General features: G+C 48.0%; 1 protein-coding gene across 1 annotated transcript in view; it reads left to right on the top strand.

Annotated features, from left to right (window-relative positions):
* The window catches only part of LMF1 (lipase maturation factor 1), a 192373-nt gene that overhangs the window by 58228 nt on the left and 112473 nt on the right, over positions 1-21672 (top strand). The window contains exon 5 of the mRNA XM_071760568.1: positions 16598-16663. Within this exon, the coding sequence (XP_071616669.1) occupies positions 16598-16663 (66 nt within the window). The remainder of the gene's footprint in view (positions 1-16597; positions 16664-21672) is intronic.

The raw sequence follows: 21672 nt of genomic DNA, 5'->3' as shown, positions 1-21672 counted from the left end.
ATCCCTTCCCAGCCTCCTTGCTCTTCTCTGGACCTGCTCCAGCACCTCAATCTCCTTCCTGAGCTGAGGGGCCCAGAACTGGACACAGGACTCAAGCTGTGGCCTCCCCAGGGCTGAGCACAGGGGCAGAATCCCTTCCCTGGACCTGCTGGCCACGCTGTTCCTGAGCCAGCCCAGGATGCCATTGGCCTTCTTGGCCACCTGGGCACACTGCTGCCTCCTCTTCAGCTTCCTGGCAATCCAGACTCCCAGCTCCCTCTCTGTCTGGCTGCTCTCAGCCACTCTGTGCCCAGCCTGGAGCTCCCCATGGGGTTGTTGTGGCCAAAGTGCAGGACCCGGCACTTGGAATGTTGAACCTCATCCCGTTGGGATCAGCCCAACTCTCCAGTCTGTCCAGGTCCCTCTGCAGAGCCCTCCTGCCTTCCAGCTGATCCACACTCCCCCCCAGCTTAGTGTCATCTGCAAATTTGCTGATGATGGACTCAATCCCCTCATCTAAATCCTCACTAAAGATATTGAACAGCACTGGGCCCAACACTGATCCCTGGGGGACACCACGGCCGCCATTTTGATGCAGCCCCGTTCAGCACCACTCTCTGGGCCCGGCCCTCCAGCCAGTTCCTAACCCAGCACAGATGCCCCTGTCCAAGCTGTGGCCTGACAGCTTTTTCAGGAGAATCCTGTGGGAGACGGTGCCAAAGGCCTTGCTGAAGTCCAGGTAGAGCACATCCACAGCCTTCCCCTCATCCCCCAGGCAGTCCCCTGATGATAAAAGGAGCTCAGGTTGGTCAGACAGGACCTGCCCTTCCTAACCCCGTGCTGGCTGGGTCTGATCCCTTGCCCATCCTGCAGGTGCTGTGTGATTACACTGAGGATGAGCTGTTCCATAACCCTGCCAGGCACTGAGGTCAGGCTGACGGGCCAGGAGTTTTCTGGTTTCTTCTTCCAGCCCTTTTTGTGGATTGGCGTGACATCCGCCAACTTCCAGTCATCTGGGATGTCCCCAGTGGGCCATGAGGTGAGATGAGGTTAATCCTCTGAACTGGTGAAGTCCAGGGTGCAAGTTGCCCTAAATGCATGTGGGACTTTGCTTTGACTGCAGGGCTTGGGGCTGGGTTTTTGGGTTTATTGGAGTGGGCTTTTTCTTGGGGTTTGTTTTTGCTCAGGAACTTCATAGTGAATGTATTGGTAGGGCCATTTATCACTGCTGAAGTTGGAAAATGGCAGCAAAGCCCCTTGCTCCCTGGTGGATGGAAGCTGATTCCTGTGGTCTCAGCTTCTGAAATATTTCTTCTCAGTGTAATGCTGGTTCTAGGAAGGACCAAGCAGCCCATGACAACAAGTATAGGGAAGCACAACTCATTTTCTTAACAAGTTTGTACCCTGCTTTCCTTTTAAATGGGAGTCTGACTCTGCCCCTGCTAACATGTAATATATATTCTGAATTATGGGACAGGCTGGCTATAAAAGCCAAGTGTGCTCCCCAAACATCTTTGTTACTGTTATCTCTGTGCTGCTTCTGGGTTTTATCTGGAGGGCCATAACTCTCCTGTTATTTTAGGGAGAGCCTCTGCAGAGGGGATGCTTCCCCTCCAGTCCCTTGTCTGTCTGGGCTACTGATATATAAGTAACAGGCATGGGAGAGGAAAACATGGAAAGGTCATTAAATAGGGATCTATGCAAGCAAGTGGAAATTGGTGATTGATGGGATCTTTAATGTTTGGGGGCCCAAACACGTGTACATTTCCTTCTCAGCTGGGTAATGACGCTTGCAGGCACCAGGGCTGGAGTTTAATGTGTGAAACCAAAGCATCCTCCAGGAGCCCAGGGCCACCTGCTCCCAGGCCAGCTTTGATTTCTCCCCTAATGGGGGCAGAGCTGAAGTGTGTGCACAAATGTGGCCTGAAGGAAGATTTTTCCCCAAGGGGGGGATTGGCAGTCTTTATGTTGTGGGCAGAAAGAAAATTTGACTTTTCCTCCATGGTTCTCTGTGGGCTCCTCTTCTGGTTGTTTGAGGTAAGGTTGTCCTTGGACAACATCATCCTCCAAGCAAATGGCATTCTCTCTTGTCAGCTTGGTGACAAAAATATTTCTGGGTGAGCAGTGCCCTGTGAGGGTTTGAAACACATGATGGGCATCTTCTTTCTCCTTTGCCCTGCTCCCACTGAAGCCTCCAGGTTCCTGCCTGGAGTTCTTCTCTTCTTCAGCCCATTCCTGTGTCACGGGGGCAGATTTTTGTTTGTCAGCTCCTTCTTTTGGGAACTTAGAACTCTAAAAACCAGAGACTTTGCTCTGGAGCACTAGGAATTCCTACCCAACCATGTGCTGATGGGCCCATCCCAGCCCCTCTTGTACCAGGCTCTGGAGGAGCAGAAATTCAAGCCTTGTAGCTGCTCAAAACAAACCAAACCTGACTGTAAAGAGGCTGTTGCCATCCATCTCCCCAGAGCACATCAAGCTGGGCTTTTTGAGGGGAGCCCCAGCCTATAAAAGGTACAATAATCCTGGCTGGGTGCTCAGGGGGGGGTTGAGGAGCACAGGCAGGCTCTGCTTCTGGGGTTTGATTGGCAGCAAGTGCTGGGCTGAGCTCAAATATTGCTGACTTTTTAAAAGGGGTAATTATGTGATTCAATCTATATGTTTGATGTTCCTAATGATCCATTAGTGCGGGATGTAAAGAGGGATGCTTCTGAGGAACATGCAGAGGCAACAGAATAGCAGTCCCTTTGTGTGAGCCAGCAGCTTGTTAGGAAATAAGTGATGCAAACAGACATTTATGGGGCTGATTTTCCCCAGAAGTGCTGGATGACTTGATGTCTCTGTCATTTTGCTTGCCACTCTCTCTCCCTTGGATTTCTTGAAGCCTGGAAGTTGCAAAGCCTTGGTTTGTGTTGCCCTGAGAATCCAGAGGTGGGTAAGCAAAGGGCTCAGCCCATCAGGTTAACCAGGGATGTTAACCAAACCATGGTAACCTGGCAAAGGGAGCAGCCCATGCTGGCAGGAAGGGGATCTCCTCAGCCATGTTACCTGATGGTAACTTTGGGGGAGAAATTCAGGTTGAATTTACTATGGTTGGGTTCCTGTGCAGTGCTAAAACCCCCTTGAGCAGTTGTTAATCCCATCCCTTTTTGGGTTTTGTTTGGTTTTGGTGTTCAAAAGGCTTGAAAGGAGATGCTAACTCTGTCCTGTTCACGTATTTATATATTTACTTGCTGCAGGCAAAAAACATGTGCTGGGGGAGTCCAAATATCTGCCCTGCTTGGGCTGGGGACAGACTGGGGGGGAGCTGGGAGCTGCTGAATTGCTGCCACTGGGATGCTGAAACTTTGGAGGAGCTCTTTGGATCCTGAAAATCATTAATGATTGCATCCCTAAAAACCAGAAACCCACAGCTGCTGTTTCTTCCTTAGCTGAGTGTCCTGGAAACGTTGTGTAGGGACTGGCTCAGAAATGTGAGAATTTGATTTTTGTCAACACCTGTGCTGGTAACCATGGTAACCCTGATAAAACTGAGTGACTGAAAAAACAGGTGTCGAGGGAGAGAAGTAGATGAAGGTGGTTTCAGTAGATTTTTAGGAGGAACCCAAGCCAAGGCTCAGCCTTTTGAGCCCCTTGCAGCCAGCAGGGTGGGGGGGGGGGTGGGTGGGTGTCCAGGGCATCTCCTGCTTTTTGTGCTGGGGGTTTGTGTTGTATCAGCTGTGACACCCCCTGTCTGGCTGATGGTGACACCCCCTGTCTGGCTGATGCTGTGATGCCACCCTGTGCTGCCTCTTGGGATGCATCAAGCTGGATCTGGACTTGTAAAGGTTGATGCTTCTGACCAGGGACAGGACTTGGGTGATTTCCCCACTTCTTATTCCCAGGGCTCACCTCTGCTTGTTACACACAGCCCTTCCAGTCTCCCACCAGAGGGGTTTTTTTTGACCAGGGGCTGTTTCCCCCCTGTCAGCACACCCTTCTGTCACTAGAGCAGAGTAAACTGGGTGTGTGATGAATTTAATGCTGTGAGGGGCACTGCCTGTGCCCAGCTGGAGCTGGGGAAGTAAGGACAGGACAGGTCAAAAAGCAAAGCAAGCACTGAATCCCTTATAAAAACCACCCTGCTGCTGGGGACAGAAGATGGGACTTGGGGACAGAGATGGGGAACAGGTCCAGAACTGAGCCAGGAGAGAAACTGGGACAGCCACAAGCAGAGCAGGAGTGAGGACGTGGGAGCCCTGAGCACGGCAAAGGATGCTGCCTGCTGAGCCCCTCCTCACTCGGGCAGGTTTGTTGAGCCTAGGGCTGCCAAAATCATTCATGGCCAGGTTCAGACCTGTCCAGCTCCACACCAAGAGCTGTCCTTGCACTGTTACCCCTTTGGCTTGACTGGGAGAGCAGTCACTAGCAGGCAGCAGGAGATGCAAAGTGGATTTTACGGATGTGCGCAGCGGCGTTCACCCAGGTGCCATCTCTCCCTCTCCGTGTTATTCCAGGTTTGGAGACATCCAAAGTATGTGTATAGATGTTTAACACGTGTATACCATGCACAGCATGGATTGCTGCTGCAGGAGAAATTAGGGGAGCAGGTTGTGCAGGGGAGCCCTGCCTGGATGTGGAGCTGCTGCTGCTGCTTCGCTGCAGCTCCAGCGGCTGCTGCCGTGCAGTTGGCACTTGGAGGGCTGGTGCTAAATGCAGCGTGGAAATGTCATTATCCATTTACAGCTGGTGTTCCCCCTGCAAAACACAAGGCACATGAAGCACCTTTAAGTCAGGTTGGGCTCGAGGGCAACAAGAAGCAAGAGCTGAGAGTCAATTTGCTTGCACCCCAGCAAGCGTGGGTGCTCGCTGCTTGCACGTGGCTGTGATGCTGTTGGGTGTTCGTGGTCCCTTTGGGAGCACCCAGCAGTGCTGGTGTGCTTCAATTATTGTGGTTTTTTCATCATGCCTGTTTAAAAGTGTCTCCTGTGCCTCTTTCCTCCTAGCTTTTCTTTTTGTGGGACATGAATGTGTTACAGCCATGGGCTGTGCTGTTAACACAGATCCCATCTCGATGCACACTCTGAGCAAGGGAGGTGTCTGTGAGAAGGTCTGTCAAAAATGGTCATCAAGAAGGTTAAATGCTTTGAGATTCCCACTCTTGTTCCTGCAAGCCTGCTGCATCCCTGTTTCATGGCAGCATAGACTCATATATTTATATATATATACTTATATATATGTATATATATATATATATGTGGGGCTGTGGACAGGTGACACGGCTTGTTTGGCCTGTTAATGGAGGGGTTGTTAATTAATTCTTCCAGGGTTCCAAATAAGCATTTTATTTTGCATCAGGATGGGTTTGCAGTGCCCTGTTAGCAGAGAACTAGCAGCACTGCAGAGATGCTCAGGTGGGTAATGCTGGTGATGGGATGCTCTGCACAAAGAATTCCCTCAACTGGAGGTGGAGTGGGGGGGAGAGAGGGAATCAGGTGCCAGGGGTGTAACAGCACGTTGGGAAACTGGAAGTAAAATTAAGGTGGAGCTGTGTCTTGCACAGGGTCAGAGACATATGGAACAAGTTACCAGGGAAGGTGGCTGGAGCAAAGAGTCTAAGTGAGTCTGAGACATCTTGATTAGTTTCTGGAGGAAAGGATTGAAGAGTGGAGTGAAAAAGCAGAGAAAGGGGATTTAAAGCACGTTACCACTTTAATTTAAAAGTGCCCAAAGCAAGGAAATTCAGATTCCAAGCTGCCAACCTCTCAGTGGCTGCTGCAGGTGTCGGGGCTGGGGGGACACAGGGGGGGGCTGGGGGCAGATGGATCCCTGCAGGTTCTGCTCCTCTGCTTAAGCCCAAGCTCATGTTTGCCTGAAGAATTAGATCCTTTAATATATTATTAAATAACATAATTATATTTATAATCGAGGTGAGATTTTGTATAATACTTGAGCAATAATCTGGTATCTGTGCAGTGGCCTTGACTTCTTCCTTGTGCCTTGCCCTGCTCTCAGACTGGTGGCCCCCAGGAGCCCGGGGTCACCCTGGGGAGGAGGGGGTGTCCTCCCCCCTTTATCTACAGGGATTGGAGATCCCTTCACAAGGGGAATTCAGGGAAGCTCAGGTGCATCATTGCAAGTTGGTTGCAATTTGGGACTTGGTGGTTCCTCCCCTCGGTTTACTTTTTGTAAAGAATTTTCTTTTTTTCCCCCCTGTTTTTGGATTTCCTTTTTTCAATTACAAACTGGCCCCCTCCTACCCTGTGCCCCCTCCCAGATCAAAGCTGTTCAAGTCCATCCTTGGAAGAAGCTGCTGCAGGACAGAGGAGTCCTGGAGCATTTTTTGGCAGGCAGAGAGTTAGAAAGTAATTTAAATCCTCTGGCATTTCAAGTCTACACAAAAGATATGTTTCCTCTTTTACAGGAGGAAAAAAGATCATGTAAAGTGGTAGCCTTGAGAAAGAAATAGTGCAGAAAGATTTATAATAATTAGCAATAAATTTTCCCACTAAATTCTCATCATTTGTTTCCTAGTAAATGTTTCCCATCTTTAACGGAGAGATGTGTTTGCACAGGGAAAGGCTCAGTTATTTCCAGATTACTTGTATCTCATTAGATATTTAATCTCTTTAAAAAATATTTTTAAATTTTCCTTACTGTTGGAAAAAACCAAAACGTGTTTCTTTTACCAAACTGCAGTGAATTATTTTAGCAACCAGCGGGTCATGTGAAACTCTTCATTTTTCTTGTTTTGTTTTTGCTTGGATTCTGTGAAAAGTGTCATAACGTGGGTGGCATTTTAAAGGTTACTGGAAAGGGTGGGGATGTGATTAGCTAATAAGGGAGATGAACTTTCTGGCAGAAATAATGAAGACTTTGAAGCAAACAGAATCTGGATGCCTGTAGTAAAATCGCATTAGATGTAATGAAATCAAAGTTGGAATGGAGGCGAGCTCGGTAAATACAAAAAAAAAAGAAGAATCAAACGGATGTAGTTGTCATCTCGGTGACAAGCGTGCCCCTGATCCTGGGCATTATGGCTCTGAAATGGAGAATAATTATTCTAATTTGTTTTATTACATTAGCGTGGGTAGGAGGGAAGAAAGGGAGCTTTCTTTTATGGCTTTCTCATTATTCAGAGGCGAGCGCGGCGGGGCCAGGCTCCCGACTCCCGCGCCGGAGCTTCATGGGAATTTTTGGAAAATGATGTCTGCAATGTTCTGACCTTTGCCGTCCCAGCTGCAGCCCTCCTCCTCTCTGCAGGGATCCCACACTTGACTCCTTAGCAACCTCCTTTGTGCCTCTGATCTCTCTCCATTTGTCTAGTAATAGCCCTTGGCAGGAGGACTTGTTGTTGCTTCGGTGGCAGTAAAAAAGCAGGGAGCCTCTAATGCCAAGTACTTTTCCAAATCCCTTTCACCCACTCCTTGCAGAGCTGTCTTCAAAGTCAATCAGATGCTGGTGCAGCCAGGGTGGCTTCTCAAAGAGGCTTTTTGAGAGCCTGGGCTTGAAAAAACAGCCCCGAATCAAACCGAAGGAAAATCAACGCCGATGACTTCTCTGTCGGAAAAGTGGTTTCCAGCCCTTGGTGTTGTGGTTGTGTTTTGGGGTGACTCCGGTTTAGGTTTGGTGCCCTTGTGAACATCTCCATTCTGCTGCTGCTTCTGCAGGTGTCCTGCAGGGTGCTGGGCAGGTTGGGTTGTTCCAAAGAACTTGGAGAGAAATCTGGAGCCTTCTCTGGTGACTGATGTAGGACAAGAACTCCAGTCCTCCAGGTGATGGGGAAGTCTCATCCTCTTGGCACAGGCTTGAATCTGAACAGAGCTGACTGAGGGCTCTGAAATGATGTGCAAGGTAGAGAAGAAAGCTGTTTAACCATCAGTGTCACCTGCTGAGCATCAGACTGTCATTCTCTGGCTAAGGCAGAGGTGTTCCTGCTCGTTATTTCCTCTCCTTGCATGGAAGAAGCAGGAGAGATGTGAATTACCAGCTGCTCGTTTAATGAGAGGTTTCTATGAACATCAGGTACAGCTCTTCTTAAAGCTTTTAGTTTGCTCCTGTCAGAGCTATAGAAAGAAGGTTCCCAAAAACCCTAATACCTGTGTCACATCTTCTCTGGGTGACATTTCAAAGAAAAAGGATTAAGGGATCCCTGTGTGGTGCAGGTGATGCAGATCCCCCTCCTGCACTGCATAGTTCAAGCCTCCAACAGCTCCTGGAGATGGGGTTTTATCTGGTTTGGGGAGATCTGGCCCAAATCCAGCCTTTGCCACCAGCATGGCTCATGGCAAGCCCTGTGCCAGCACATTCTGTGGATTTGGGCTCAGAAATGAGGCAAATATTGAAAATTATGCAGAGTGTTTCCATAGCCATTATGTGAGCCTCGAGGCAGAGGAGGACCAGAGGAAATGTATTGGGTGCTTGAGGTGCTTGAGGTGCCTTGGGGGAAAAAATGGCAAAAAAAAGAATGGTGTGGGGTTCAGAGGCAGCTCTGAAGGGCCAGCAGAAGCACTGCAGGGTGGCACCCATCGAGCACCTTCCCTGGTGAACTCAGCATTTGAGCACGATGCTCATCACTGAGCCTGGAATAAAATCCAGAGTTTTTTTTCCAGCTGTGTCCTTGGAAAAAAGCTGGAGCAGGCTGGGGGACCTGGTACAGGAGAGCAGGAAAACTGAAAGAGTTTTAATACCTTAGCACTTGGGCAGCTGAGTGGCTGAAGTGAAGGCACCAGTTGGCTTTTTCTCTGGGAGTGTTTGACATCCATGTCATGGGAAAAAGGCAAATCTACAATTTAGGATTGCCTGTCCTTGAGGTTTGTTGGTTGGGGTTTTTTTGGTTGGTTGGTCTTTTTGTTGGTTTTTCTTTTGTTGGTTGGGTTTTTTTTTTATTATTCTTATTTTTTAATTTCTCACACATCTTTTGTCTCGTGGGGTCACAGAAAGAAGGTCTTTACACTGACTAAATTTGTAAGGCTGGTGCCCCATACCCCACCCTTCTCTCCAGCACTGGTATCAATGGGGGTTTTGCAGACATAGCTTGAGTCACCAGCCTTTTTCTCAGCTTCCCGTGCTATTGGCCTGTCTGTACCATTTATTTTTTTTTTTTTCAGAATTAATTTTGGGCTGAAAAAGTCTCAAAGAGTGCTTTGTTCCTCCTTGACACTCACTCCAGGGAAAAAAAAAAAAAAAAAAAAAAAAAGAAAAAAACCCGTGGAAAATCTGACATCTGCATTGTAGAGAAAAATCAATAGATAGGGAGGAATATAATTATCCCCCACTCCTGAAAGAATTTTAAAGATATTTTTTGTAACAGTGACTCATATCGGCTTAGAGCTTGAATGACATTTTAATTATTTAGGGGGGGGGTTGCCTTGCCTTTTTTTTTTTTTTTTCTTTTTCTTTTTCTTTTTTTTTTTTAATTTGGATCACCAAAGTTACAGCAGCCCAAGAGGGGTACAGTTGGGCAGAGCAATCTGTGCTGGATGAAGAGGAAGGATTTGGTGTCTTGGAGCTGGAGCTCAGCCCCTTCCTTCCCTTGGAGCTGATGGCTCAGGGTTGCTCAGGGAGCCCCTGGCTCCATCAATCCTGTTTGTTGGCATCAAACAAATAAGGGAAGAGTTTGATCTTCTTTGGAGATGTTCTGCTCCTTATGCAAAAATCCATATGGATTTATCTGTGAGGGTGCATCCCTGGTGGCTCTTGAAGGGATGGGCTTGTTTTTTTGGGGAGGGTGAGGGGTAAATGTGGGACTAGGGGAGGTGATGGGGGGGAAGGAGCAAAGGAAGCTTCATGCATTTTTTTGGCCATAAGCAGGTTTAATTAGGATGGGGTCAGCTAATTAGGCAATTAAATGGAGAGTGAATGCAGGAGAAAAAGAGGTCTGAAGTAAAGCTGGAGGGCAAAGGTGTTGCTAGGGCTCATCTGAGTAAGGCAGAGGTGGAGTGAGAGATGATTTTAGGAGATCTGATGGAGCTGGAGATGCCACTGAGAACCTCAGGGACCTTCCTATGGGGATGCTCCACCTCACCTCCTTTGGGGTGGCTGAGCTGCACCCAGCTGGGATGGTAGCCTGGGGTTATGCAGGACCTTTTAGGGAGGAGATTGGAGATGGATTTCTGTGGTTCTCACTGTCCACGGTGGCTCTGACACAGACGTGGTGGAAGGGTTTCTCTCCACCTCTCCTGGGATGGACCCACGTGGGTCCCAGGCTCTGAGCCTTCTGCAGACCCAGAAGGTCTGGGGCAGGTCCTGGGCATCCAGGGAGGGGTTGGCTTACAGAGCCTCTCTCTCCCAGTGGTAGGAGAGCTTAAGAGCTCAGTTTTCTGCTTAATCTTGATGGCAGGAGCTAGGGATGAGACAACTCCAAGGAACAGTGCCCAGATGTTCTCTTCTCACCAAACAAAAAAAAACACAGGAGAAAAGTAAGGACCTGTTCCCTTCACACATTCATCCTCTCTATGAGGATGTTTTGAGAGGGTGCCATGGTGTAAATTGAGATTTTAGGACCCTAAACCTGCAGAGGGAGGTGTCTGTGGAGGACACAGCTGAAGGCTGCACCACTCCTATCCCTCTTGGGTTCTGCTTTCCACTCCTGGTACCTTCCTTGTGTGCCACGGCCTTTGGTTTGGGATCCCTGCCACCATTTAATAAAACCCCCAAAATGCAAGTTGGTAAACTTCCTCTCTATGGTTTCATTTCCCCTGCAATCCTTTTTGTTGGCTCCTCCTTCAGGGCTGGAGACAGAGAAGAGAGCACATGAGGTTGCTCAATCAGTCAAGTCTGGAACTGATTCAGTGGGACCCAGGGGGTGATTTAGATTTCCACCCCCAAAAGTCCTTTGGCTGCCAGTTGGCAAAGCTTGCAAATGTACTCAACAACCTACTGCATTTGAAAGAGAATTTATTAGTCACAAATAGCAAGTTTTCAGCAGTGTAACTGAGTTATCAATGGGACCACTTGGGTGCCTGGCTGGCTGGATATAGTCTTGCAGCAGGTAGGCAGGAAGATCAATTTTTGCATTGTGGGTTTTGCTAAGAATTGGCTGAAAAAAAAATATTTATTTTTATTTTTTTCCCATTGGTTTGCTTGTGGATCTGCTCAAGTAGCTGGGTGGGTATTTTTCCTTTAAAACTGAAAAAAAAAAGGGCTAGTGATGATGCTAGAGGTAAGATAGGGTCTTGTTCCATACGGGTGGTATCTTATTTATAACTGACAAATAAAATAAATAAAAGTATAAATAAATAAAATAACTAAAAGCATATAAAATAAAGTAAAAGTATAGTGATCAGAGTCATCCATGAGCCCTGCAGTGCATCCAGGGCTGAGTTTGGGAGATGCCATTTCTGGGTGAGGGTGTCTGCAGGGACACAGAGCAGGGCTGGTGGATGGGAAGCTGAGTGAGGATGCAGAGTGGCTGCACTGATTCAAACCAGGCATTTTACTGAATGCCATTAAAGTCTAATAAAATAAAATAAATGAGATTTTTTTTTTTTTCCTTCCCTGTGCAAAATGCTGGGGGGTTCAGTGCACCTTAATTGTGAGAGCCTGGGAGCCCCTTCCAAAGTCACGAGCAGGTGCTGCATCCCCATCCTCCCCTCTGCTCCTCAACGTGCCCTAAAGGGAGCAAACTTAGTAGGGGAGGGAGGTATTGAGCACATATTTCATTCTGGGATGCTAATTCAATCCAGGGTGAACATTTTTAGAGTTCTCATGCAGAGAGCAGCACGAGGAGATTTCTGAGTGCACGGAATGGCCCGGAGCCCCAGTCAGCTGTAAATTAATATGACAGAGATCTCAACTTTCCCCTTCCCCAGGCCAGGCTTCCTTATTACTGGCACAGTCTGGCTGCCACGAGCTCAACCAAAATGATCCAACCCCCCCACGGTGTCTTTGTAGCCACCATCCCATCAGTATGAATTTAATAACTTGGGTTTGAGCTGGATTCAAAGCAAGGCCACGGAGGTGAAAGGGCAATTGCCGGTTCACTCGGCCACCTGTTTCCTTCCCTTTAGCTTATATTTAATTTGTATCACTGAATACCTTTCCCTTCTGATATGCCAGGCTTTGAAAGGCCCTTCACCCATGCTCATTTTTAATTTTTAATTTTTTATTTTTTTACCCCGGGGTTGCAGGGATGTGAGCACGCGTTTGCCTGAACAGTTGGGAAAAGAAAATTACTCAAAAAGCCATTTCCCTGGCCCTCCCCAAAACATCCACACCATTGGCAGGTTTATCTCACGGTGAGAGTGGATCAGGAAAAGGGAAAAAAATCAGAAATGTTTTCAAAAATCCTGCCTGGCAGTCTCCAATCTCCAAATCAGTGCAGAATTTGAGTTTTTCACTAATGCTTTGCAATATGGGAACTGGGAAGAAACTTCCTAAATTTGTCAAATTAAAGAAAAAAAAAAAAAGGAGGGGGGGGGAACTTTTCAACTAATTTTGGACTTCAGAAAATAAAGACCAGGTTGGGAGCAGTTACAGATGGGTTTTGGGGGTTGAGAGCCTTGCTCCCCAAAGTGCTGCTAAATGATTTCTTTTCTTTCTTTGTTTTCCCTTTGATTCTTCCATAGCACTCATCTCCTAAACTCTGTGTAAATACTCCTTGCAAGGTGTTTGTAGCTTATGTCCAAGTGAGTGGAGGGTTTTCCAGGTCTGCTGGAGTCTCCTGGGGTTTTCCCCATGCACGTGTCCTCTGGCTCCTTTTCCTTCTGGTCCCTGGTGGGTCCTCTCCTCATCCAAAGAGAGGACGTTTGGGCACATCAGAGATGCTGTGGCCTCTGCCCCTCTGCGAGCAGGGGATGGGGATTTTTCCCCAGGCTTTGATCTGTGGTACAGCAGCATAATCTGCTGCAGATGTGGAGGCCAGGCCAGTTCCCCACACCCAGAGAAATCTCAGAAAATGGATTGGGAATTGTTAGCAGGCTGAGAGAAATCCCCTGGATGTCTTTAACTCCAGCAGATGAGGGGCTCTCCATTTCCTCCCTCCCTCCTTCCATGCTCCCTTGGACCCAGATACTGTTTCTCAAATGAAGTTTGCACCTTCCAGAGAACAGGAGCTGACTTCCAAAAATGTAGAAGCCAAAGGATTCGAGGAGAGTGCAGAAAACTTAAGCAGGGAGCAGGAAGGTGTCAGAGCTTGCCCTGGCTGCGCCCATACCCAGGGAGCCACAGTTCCTCCCAGCAGGAATATTTAGCAAACCCACCACTTGTTCTCCTTCCCTGGTCCTCAGGAGATGAAGCTGCAGAGCAGGGAAGTTTTTGTGCACTGCAGGTTCTTGTCTTTTGGTCCAACTTCATTTGCAAAGTGGAAAACTCACGTGCCAGTGTGGGAGTGGAAGTGGATGTGAAGACAGCAATAGGGTAAAGGGTTTTTTTTTTTATATACACCCCCTGATGATGAGAGTGGGAGTTTTCTCTGCTGCAAAACACATTTGTTATTAAGAGCTTGAAGTGATTTTCCTGTTTGAAAGCTTTATAGTAAACAAAATATGATTAACTCCCTTAGTGACTCAGTGCAGGGAAGATTTGGATTTTTTCACTTCGGGGCTTTTCTATCATAGACTTGTTTTAATTATCTCTGCTGTACAGCAGAGCTTGGTAACAGCTTGGTCAAGGTAGGAGGGAAGGTCATCAAGATAGCTGTCCTTTTTTAATATCCCAACATTCTTACACAGAGCCTTGCTGAGTGTCCTGACAGGGCTGCTGGCTGCAGCACATCCTGTGAGATGCTATCAATGCATCCTGTAATTTTAGAAAAGGTTTGAGGGGCAGAACAGGCTGTGGATGATTCAGGGGGGAGGAGATGAAGCCCTGACTGTTGACAGCAAGTCTGTCTTGTCCCTGTCTCTGATTCTCCAGCCCTCGTGGAGTGATGGAGAAGAGAGAGATGGGAGTGAAGCACCCACCACCCTGCTCTCCCATCCCTCCATCCCTTGGGGTTTGATTTCTGCCTTTAAGGACCAGCTCTGCTGGGGTTTTCTTGGTGCTGGTGCTGGTGGGGGGTGTCCCCTTCATGGTGATGCTGAGGTGGAGACCTCCTGGACCAGGGTATTTCTAGGTCTGAGCTCTCAGTATGGAACCATCTCACCCATGCACGGAGCCCCCCCAGGTGCTTCCCTTGGAACTTGTAGGGGACATCAAGGTGTGTGAGGGCTGGAGTTGCCCCTTCCCTCTGGAAGCTGCTGGTAGAGCCAGTGCTCAGGCTTCTCTGTAGTTCTCAGGGAATTTTCTGGGTCTGAAGCCTGCCAGGGATGTGTGGGGCACCAGCATCCTGCAGGCTGCCCCCCCTCCAGGTGCCTTTGGTCCCTTTCCTCACTCCATGGGTGGGCAGAGTCATGTCAGACACCACAGAAACCTTTGCCTTGTTGCTCTCTTCCTTATCCATCCCTTCTGTAAATCAGGGATTACCCTTTACTACATCTCCTTGTCCATCCCCACTGGCTCTGATGCTGTTGATTTGCTCTGTTGCCTCCCTGAGGTGATGCTTTTCCTGCAGCTCGTGGGGACTGTGCTGTTGGATTGAAAAAGGGTTTGGTTTTTGGTTTTTTTTTTTTTTTAGAACTAGAGGCAAAAAGGGAAAATGATTTGGAACAGCAGATGGGTGAAATCTGCTTGAGCTCAGCAAGGTGCCTGCCAACAGGTAAAGAGCTGGAAATAGCCCTACTGCAGACTGCTGGGGTCACAAAGTCTGAACAAAATTTGGTCTCCTTAAGGCTCAGAGCATGCAAGAAGCTGATTTCCTATTCATTTCTCTGCCCAGTAAGCCTGTAGCTGCTTTTGTGGAGCTTTGCTTTAAAAAGGCTCTGCTTGCTTAAGCCTAAAGTCCAACTGCTTAACAGATGCTTGAGGAGGAATAGAAAAAATAAAGTGATTTTCTGGTGGCAGCTCCTGGTAGTCAAGTAGTTCAGGGACTTTCCAGGGAGGAAGAGGATGTTTTCTGAAGTCAACCTAAGCCTGTCCTTTGGGAATGTCTCTGATTTCTTTTGAACACATTTGTACTTTTGGGTCCCATAAAGTAAATTATTTGCCGTGGGGAAAAGGGGACCTTTTGTTCATTTCTAACCCAGCTACTCCATCCTTCCATCAGATTGCCTCTTGTGTCAGGAGAAAGGGTCAATAATCATTCCCAGTTGATCCCTTCTGTGTCAGTCAGGAGTTTCCTAGAGTGTCCTCTCTTTTCCAGCTTTGACATCCCTGGGCTCCCAGACCTCATCCAGCCCTTACACAGCCTTGGGAACTGGTTATTTCTGCACATTTACTTCTGAGGTCTGGACAGTTTTTTGGGAGGTGTTTATAGTATTGGAATTTGGGATTTTTCTTGAGCCCCAAACCTGCTAAATTTAGGTTAATCCTGCGAGGAAAGAGTTCTCAGCAATTTGGATGCCAATAATAGGCCAGGATGTGCTGGGATCTCCTCCTCTGAGCTCTCTTCTTGAGAGAGCAAACTCAGAGAAGCTTCAGGATGCTGCTGGTGAAGCCAGGAATGGGGCTTTCCAGAAACTCCCTCTATTTTTTTCCTGCTGAGGCAGGCAGGAACATTATAATTAGGGCCAATGGCAGAGGTAGGCAACTACCCCCTAATTGTATGCAGATGATAGAGCTGGTTCAACCTTTTGACTAGTGAAGCTTTCCTCAATTTGGGATATTGTGATCCTAATCAGGGACCTTTCTCCATACATCAAAGCCATCAGGCTGAACCTGCATACCTTCAGGCTGGCATGGCTTGATTGCAAGGCTTCCTGGAGCAGGCTCATCCCTGCCCAGGTGTCTTTCCTGCTGTGGACGACTGATTCTTTTTTACTCTTCATCACTGAGGCAAAGAAATTTAATCCCAATATTACTGCCAGGCCTGGAATGGACTCACTGATTTGGAAATTTCACCCTCTTGTTGCCCTGTGATATCAATGCACAGCAAGCTCTGATACCTGCTCATTTCATTGCCAACCTCTAACCTGAGGTGGAGCAGACCTGTCATTAGGGCATTCATCTGTGTTTAGATCTGTCAGCTTCCTTCCCCTTCTCCTCTTTTGTTTCTCTAATTACTTTGATTGCATCTCTGGATCCCTCTCAGGGCAGGGGTCCCATCCTGCTCTGCATCTCTGTTTCCTTTTCCATAGGCACCAGAGGTGGCTTTGCAAGAGGGAGAGGATTGGGTCAGGAGTTTAAAAGTGTGAACACAGCCGTGTTTAGGTCTGCAGGGAACTTTTCAGACTCTTACACAGAAATGTCCCAGCTGCAGAGGTTTTCAGGCTTTTCCTACGGCTTCTCCGTGCTCCATGGAGCTTGTACCCAGCAATGCTGAAAGCTGGTACTGGGAGCACTGGGCTTCTCATAGCTAGTCTGCAGAGACCCATCTTCCAGCATATTCCACAAAGATTTGGGGTTAAATTTTCAGTAAACAGGCAGTGGAAAGAGCTCCATGTTGGAGCTCCCCTTGGGTTGTGTTGCCTCGAGGACCACGACTGCGCCCAGGGTGCAGATGTGGGGGGTTTCCAGGGGGTCACTCCAACCTCTTTACAAGCTCACCATGCAGTTTATCCAGCATATTTGGCATGTTGGGGTAGCATTTTGATGTACAAGATGAAGTAAACTATTTGTGACAATGTTTTTCTGTCTTTTTTTGTGTGGTTTTTTTTCGCAGGGGCTGATCAAAATCCGAGGGGATCCGTGCTGGAGGGAATTAACTTGCATGGATTATCACTACGAGGTGAGGGATCTGCACCTTAAGACTGATTTCTTATTCCTGCTTGACTTTGGTAGAAATATGGCCTCTAACTTCTCTTCTGCCAGGCATCTCTCCACGTTTTCTTTCTCCATCCTAACCCTCTGCCTCTGGCAGTGCAGTCGCTGTCCCTTCACCATCTCACTGAGGCTGTTTTTCCCAACCACAGCCCTAAAAGACCATTTTCTCTCCTTCCTTCCCTCCCCTCCCCATCACAGACTGATTCAGGAGCAAACCTAAGCCCTGCTGAGCATCCCCTTTTTAAAAAAATGCTGGGGGGCAGGAGCAGAAAGGGTTTTGCCCAGCACTGGGTTGAATGTTTTCTGTTCCTCCAGAACGCTGGTCCTGGTGGGCAGAACTCGAGCATCCTGGTGCTCTCCAAGATCCTTGGCAATTCAGAATTACATGGGTTTATCTTTTTGACATCTGTTTCAGCATTGTGTTGCATTCTGATTAGAAAGTGTGGTTTGTATTCTGGCTCTGAGTCTTGTCTCCCCTTCTGATTACAGAGAGAGGGAGCTCGGTTTCTTCTCTCTCTCTTTTTTTTTTTTTTTTTTTTTTTTTTAATTACCTTTTGCATTTGCCTTTTGTGGGAATACTGTTAAAAAAGAAAGAAATCCCTGGGCAAATTTGTCACTGCAAATGGCATGGTGGGTTCTAACCTTTCTGATCCACATCCATCTAGCAGCTGCATCTCTTAGCCTTATCCTCACATCCTGGTAGGACCTTGGCACCTCTTTATGTTCAACCACCCCATTATTTTCAGCCAGCCTGAGCTCTCAGCCCCTGGAGATGAACCTTTGGGGTGACATTCCTCATGTCTGGAAGCCATTCCCCCCTTTCATTTAAGGCTGGCAGAGCTTGGCTTCTCTAAGCTGGAGAACCTGTTCCAAGGTGTTGCCTGGGACTGAGTCTTTTTGGGGTCAGCTCTCTGAGCAGTGGAAATGGGGATGCTTGTATAGGACCTCTGGCTTTCTCCTGGTGTGTGAAGAGGTTTGCACGTGAGTGGCAGGGACTGCAGCACCAGTCCTGGTTTCAGGGTTCGATTCCTCTCCCCAAACCAGGAAAAATTTCTATCAGGTGCTGACACCTTGATTTTTCCCTCCTGTGACTGAGTTACCTGGTTGCATGTTTTGAAGTGGAATTGTGCAGGTCTGGAAAGATCTGCCTTTTCAGCTTTCAGGTTCTTTTTGTTGTTGTTGTTGTTGTTATAATTTCCTTTAGTGAGGTTTGAAATGCAAGGGTGACCTTTCAGGAAGGCTGCTGCTCACTTACCTCTCATTGAGCTAACAAGATCCATCCCTTGGATCCATGGGATCCCTTGATCCATCAGTCTCCCGTTTCAGGATCCTAAGACCCTTCAGTGCTGTCATTCTTCATCCCAAATGGATTGATCCCCAAGGCAGCTGGGATAAATTGTTCTTCCTTTTTGCCTGGCAGCTCCAGGGCTCTGCAGCAGTCGGAGCAAAGCGAACCCCCCAGAATCCTCCCTCCTGTGACCCCAAGCCACAACACCCCTCCTGCATCATCCCAAAGATTGCAAATCAAAAGCAGAATGAGTTCTGGAAGGCTAATTAAGACCATTCCTGTCATATCCATAAGGCAGGATCCCCAGGCTGTGCGAGTAATTGGGAACAGGGGCAGGGAGCAGATCACATTATCAATATCAATTATTTTAATCCACACCAAAGAAGCTGCAGTAAAAGGCAAATGAAAGAGGCCAAAACTTTGTCTCCCAGCAATGACAGACAAAGGGCTGGGATTCACCTGCTGATTTCAACCAGCCCGGAGGGAGGGAGAGAAGGGTGAAGCTGAAGATACCTCTGGGAGGGAGGGAGGGATGGAGCTGGGAATCTGCTCATAATTAGGATGATCAAACTGGGTATTGGACCCACTCGTGAGTGGACCTGGGCCAAATGTAGTCTGCTGTGATGTATGTTGGCCACCCCAGCTCTCCTGTTCCAGTCCTGAGCTCCAGTCCAAAATCCACATGGGCTTCTCTGCCAAGAGAATTAATGAAAACACATGGTCTCCAGCTCTGCCTGGGGACTGCACCCTGGACTATTTCTTTGCAGCAGAACCAGCAGCTCTGCTGGTGGAAAATAACATTTCCACTTTGGTCAGGAATCTTGTGTAAAACAGCAAAATGTTGTTAGGGCTGGGGTAATTAAATGGAGCATATCTTCCCTCCCTCTTCCCTTTCTAATGTGCAGTGCCTTAATCCCAGCCTGTATGGAGAGGTATTCATCAACTGAAGACCCTCTGTTTTAGAGGCTTTATGGGTGATTTGGAGAGGGGGATGGCAGAATAGGCCTGGTTTACATAGAAAAAGCTTTTTCTTCCCAGCCTAACTCTTCTCTGATCCCTGAGGAGTAGGTGAGCTCCAGGAAGTAGGAAAGAGAGAAATGCTGATGGAGATGAGAAGATTGCTGTACCAGTAGGCACATGGGAACTACCTGGAGGCTGGGCTGGGGGGTGAGGAACACTCTCTGGATTAATTGTAGCTCTGGGTGCCCAAACTCCAAGCCCAGCTTGGCAAATCCCCATGAACAGGGAGTGGAACCTCCTTCTCCATGCATTTCTTTGCTCACACAGCCAGAGGTTCTGTGCAGGGTGGCTTTTTTTTCCCCTATAAGAAATCCCAGCCCAAGGGAGGCTTGAGCTGAGTGGAACCTGTTCCTGATGCAGTTCATGCAGGGGGAAGCTGCTTCTGGGTTTTTGGGGTCTGTTTGTCATCAGGGTTATTAAGCAGATTAATTAAGCAGATCCTGCATACACAATGGTTGACAAACATGCCTGGGGGGGTTTGCGGGCTGGAGCTGCAGTTCTGCTTCCACTGGAGCATGTGGCAGGGATCCCACAGCATTTGGCAGCATCCTGCCCAGTGGGTGAGATGAAGCAACCTCTGTTCCTTGCCTGAGCTGGGAGACTTGGCCAAGAATGTCCCCAGCCTTCTCCAGAGGGCATCCTTCCCCCCCCTCTGCAGCCTGCAGCAACTCCCTCTTGGAGCCAGGCTGCCATATGGACCAAGGAAAAAAAAGCTGGTATGGAAAGTTTTGTGCCACTCGAGGCCATTCCTGGAGTTTACAGGACATTTCTGGGGGATGGGCTGGAGCAGCTTTGTGCTGCTGTTAATAGGTTCCAGACCCATGGGATTTTGAGGGGCACCAACCTGCTCCCTTGGCAGGAGCCTCTTTACCATTCCCTCCCGTGCCAAGCTTTAGCTGGCCCAGGCTTTGCTGATTCTGGGTGTGCTGCTCAGCTGGCACTAGCACAACATCTTAACGTGCTCCAAATGGAGCAAATCCTCTTGTGTAAGACCCGTGTTTCAGAATCTCCCCAGCAAACCTGCAGCTCCTCCAAGCCTTGCTCTGACACCGCCGAGCACCTTGCGTCCAGATGTCTTGGCACGGGGCAGCTTTGGGTGACAACAGGAGCAGAGGAGCATTTCTGACCTGCAGCCACTCCAAACCAAGCCTGTGTTTTTGGGATGCTGGTCGTGGTGGTCTTGGCAGAGCAGTGAAGCAGATAATCTTAGGGGTTTAGGAACAGGCAAGTCCCTCCTTGGCCACGTCTCTTGCGTCTCCCCATCTTCCAGTGCACGAGTTCTCCCTGGGGGGTGCAATCCAGTGATGCTTCTTTTTTTTTTTTTTTTTTTTTTTTTAATATATATATATAAAATGTCTGCCAAAGGATTGTTGCTTTTTAATTACAGACAGATATCTTGTAAAATTCAGCCACCAACTGGTGGGAACAGCTGCTGAAGCAGCTGCTGGGGCAGACAAGTGTGGGGAGGGGATCCCCCCCCCCAAGCACCCTCCTCCTCTGCTGCCTTTGCACTGAAATTGTGTTGGAGCTGTTAAACACACCCAGGGGGTCCCTCAGCCAGGCCAGTGCTGGGTGAAGGTCAGCAGAGGTGGCAGAGAACCCCTGACCCCTCCTCTCACAGCTGGAGCAACTGGGATTTTGTATTTTTTTATTTCCTGGTGATTTTGTTCAAGTGATGTTTTGAAGGGAATGCCTTTCACCCAAAGCTTGCTCAGTGATTCACATCATTTGCTGCAGAAAAGCAGGCTAGGAAGGGAAACTTTCTACTGAGTCAGAGGGATAAAGGAAAAAGAAAACAAAAACTCACTCCCAAAGCATCAAAGTCTTTGTCAGAGTTTGGAGTGAGAGCTCAGATTTGCCTCCCTGCTGTGGGGTTATCTGCAGGGGTCCAGGGTGGGTTGGTTGCCACCAAGCAGGAAAGTTTGAAGGACTTTGCTGAGCCAAATACTTAATAACTGAGCCTCTTTTTGAGTCCTGGGGCTTTGGCAGTGCTGCTGAGAAAAGCTTTGTTCTCTAGGTGAGACACAAAGGTCGCTTCTTCTGATTTGTACAAATTGTTGCTAATTAATCTGGTTTTCTTAAATAGAGGGTGTCCATCAGGGCTCCAGCTTCTGGCCTCCAAGAGCTCTCCAGTTCCTGGAGAAGCTCAGGGAGCACAATGTCTTTTGTACCTAATTAGGGGCTTGCTGACTGATAGCTGTGCTGATAAGGATGAGAAGAAGCTCCAACTGCTCTTTAACTGCCTCTGGATTTCTTTTCTCCCTTCTCTTCACTGTATTAGACAGTGTTAGCCTTTTTGTCTGCCTTTTTCCAACCTGTCACACAGCAGAAAAGAAATAATCTCTAGCAATTCATTTGGATAAATCAGAAAATCATCTGCTTTTGTGATCCCTGATCTCTCAGGGTGGGCTTTATTCCAGCAATTTGTATTGCTGGGAGCAAAAATGTCCCTTATAGAGGAGCAGGTACCTGACCTCACACTGAAAATGTGGTTTTTTTTTCCAGTTAGAAATTAATGTGAGGGGGGAAAGTGCTGGATTAGAAAATAAGAAAATGTGAAGGGAGTTTTAGCCTTTTTGTCTGCCTTTTTCCAACCTATCACACAGCAGAAATGAAATAATCTCTAGCAATTCATTTGGATAAATCAGAAAATCATCTGCTTTTGT

The sequence above is a fragment of the Heliangelus exortis genome, chromosome 17 (assembly GCF_036169615.1).
Source record: "Heliangelus exortis chromosome 17, bHelExo1.hap1, whole genome shotgun sequence".
NCBI lineage: Eukaryota > Metazoa > Chordata > Aves > Apodiformes > Trochilidae > Heliangelus > Heliangelus exortis.
Note: the sequence above shows the minus strand (reverse complement) of the source record. Positions and strands in the feature narration are given on the sequence as shown.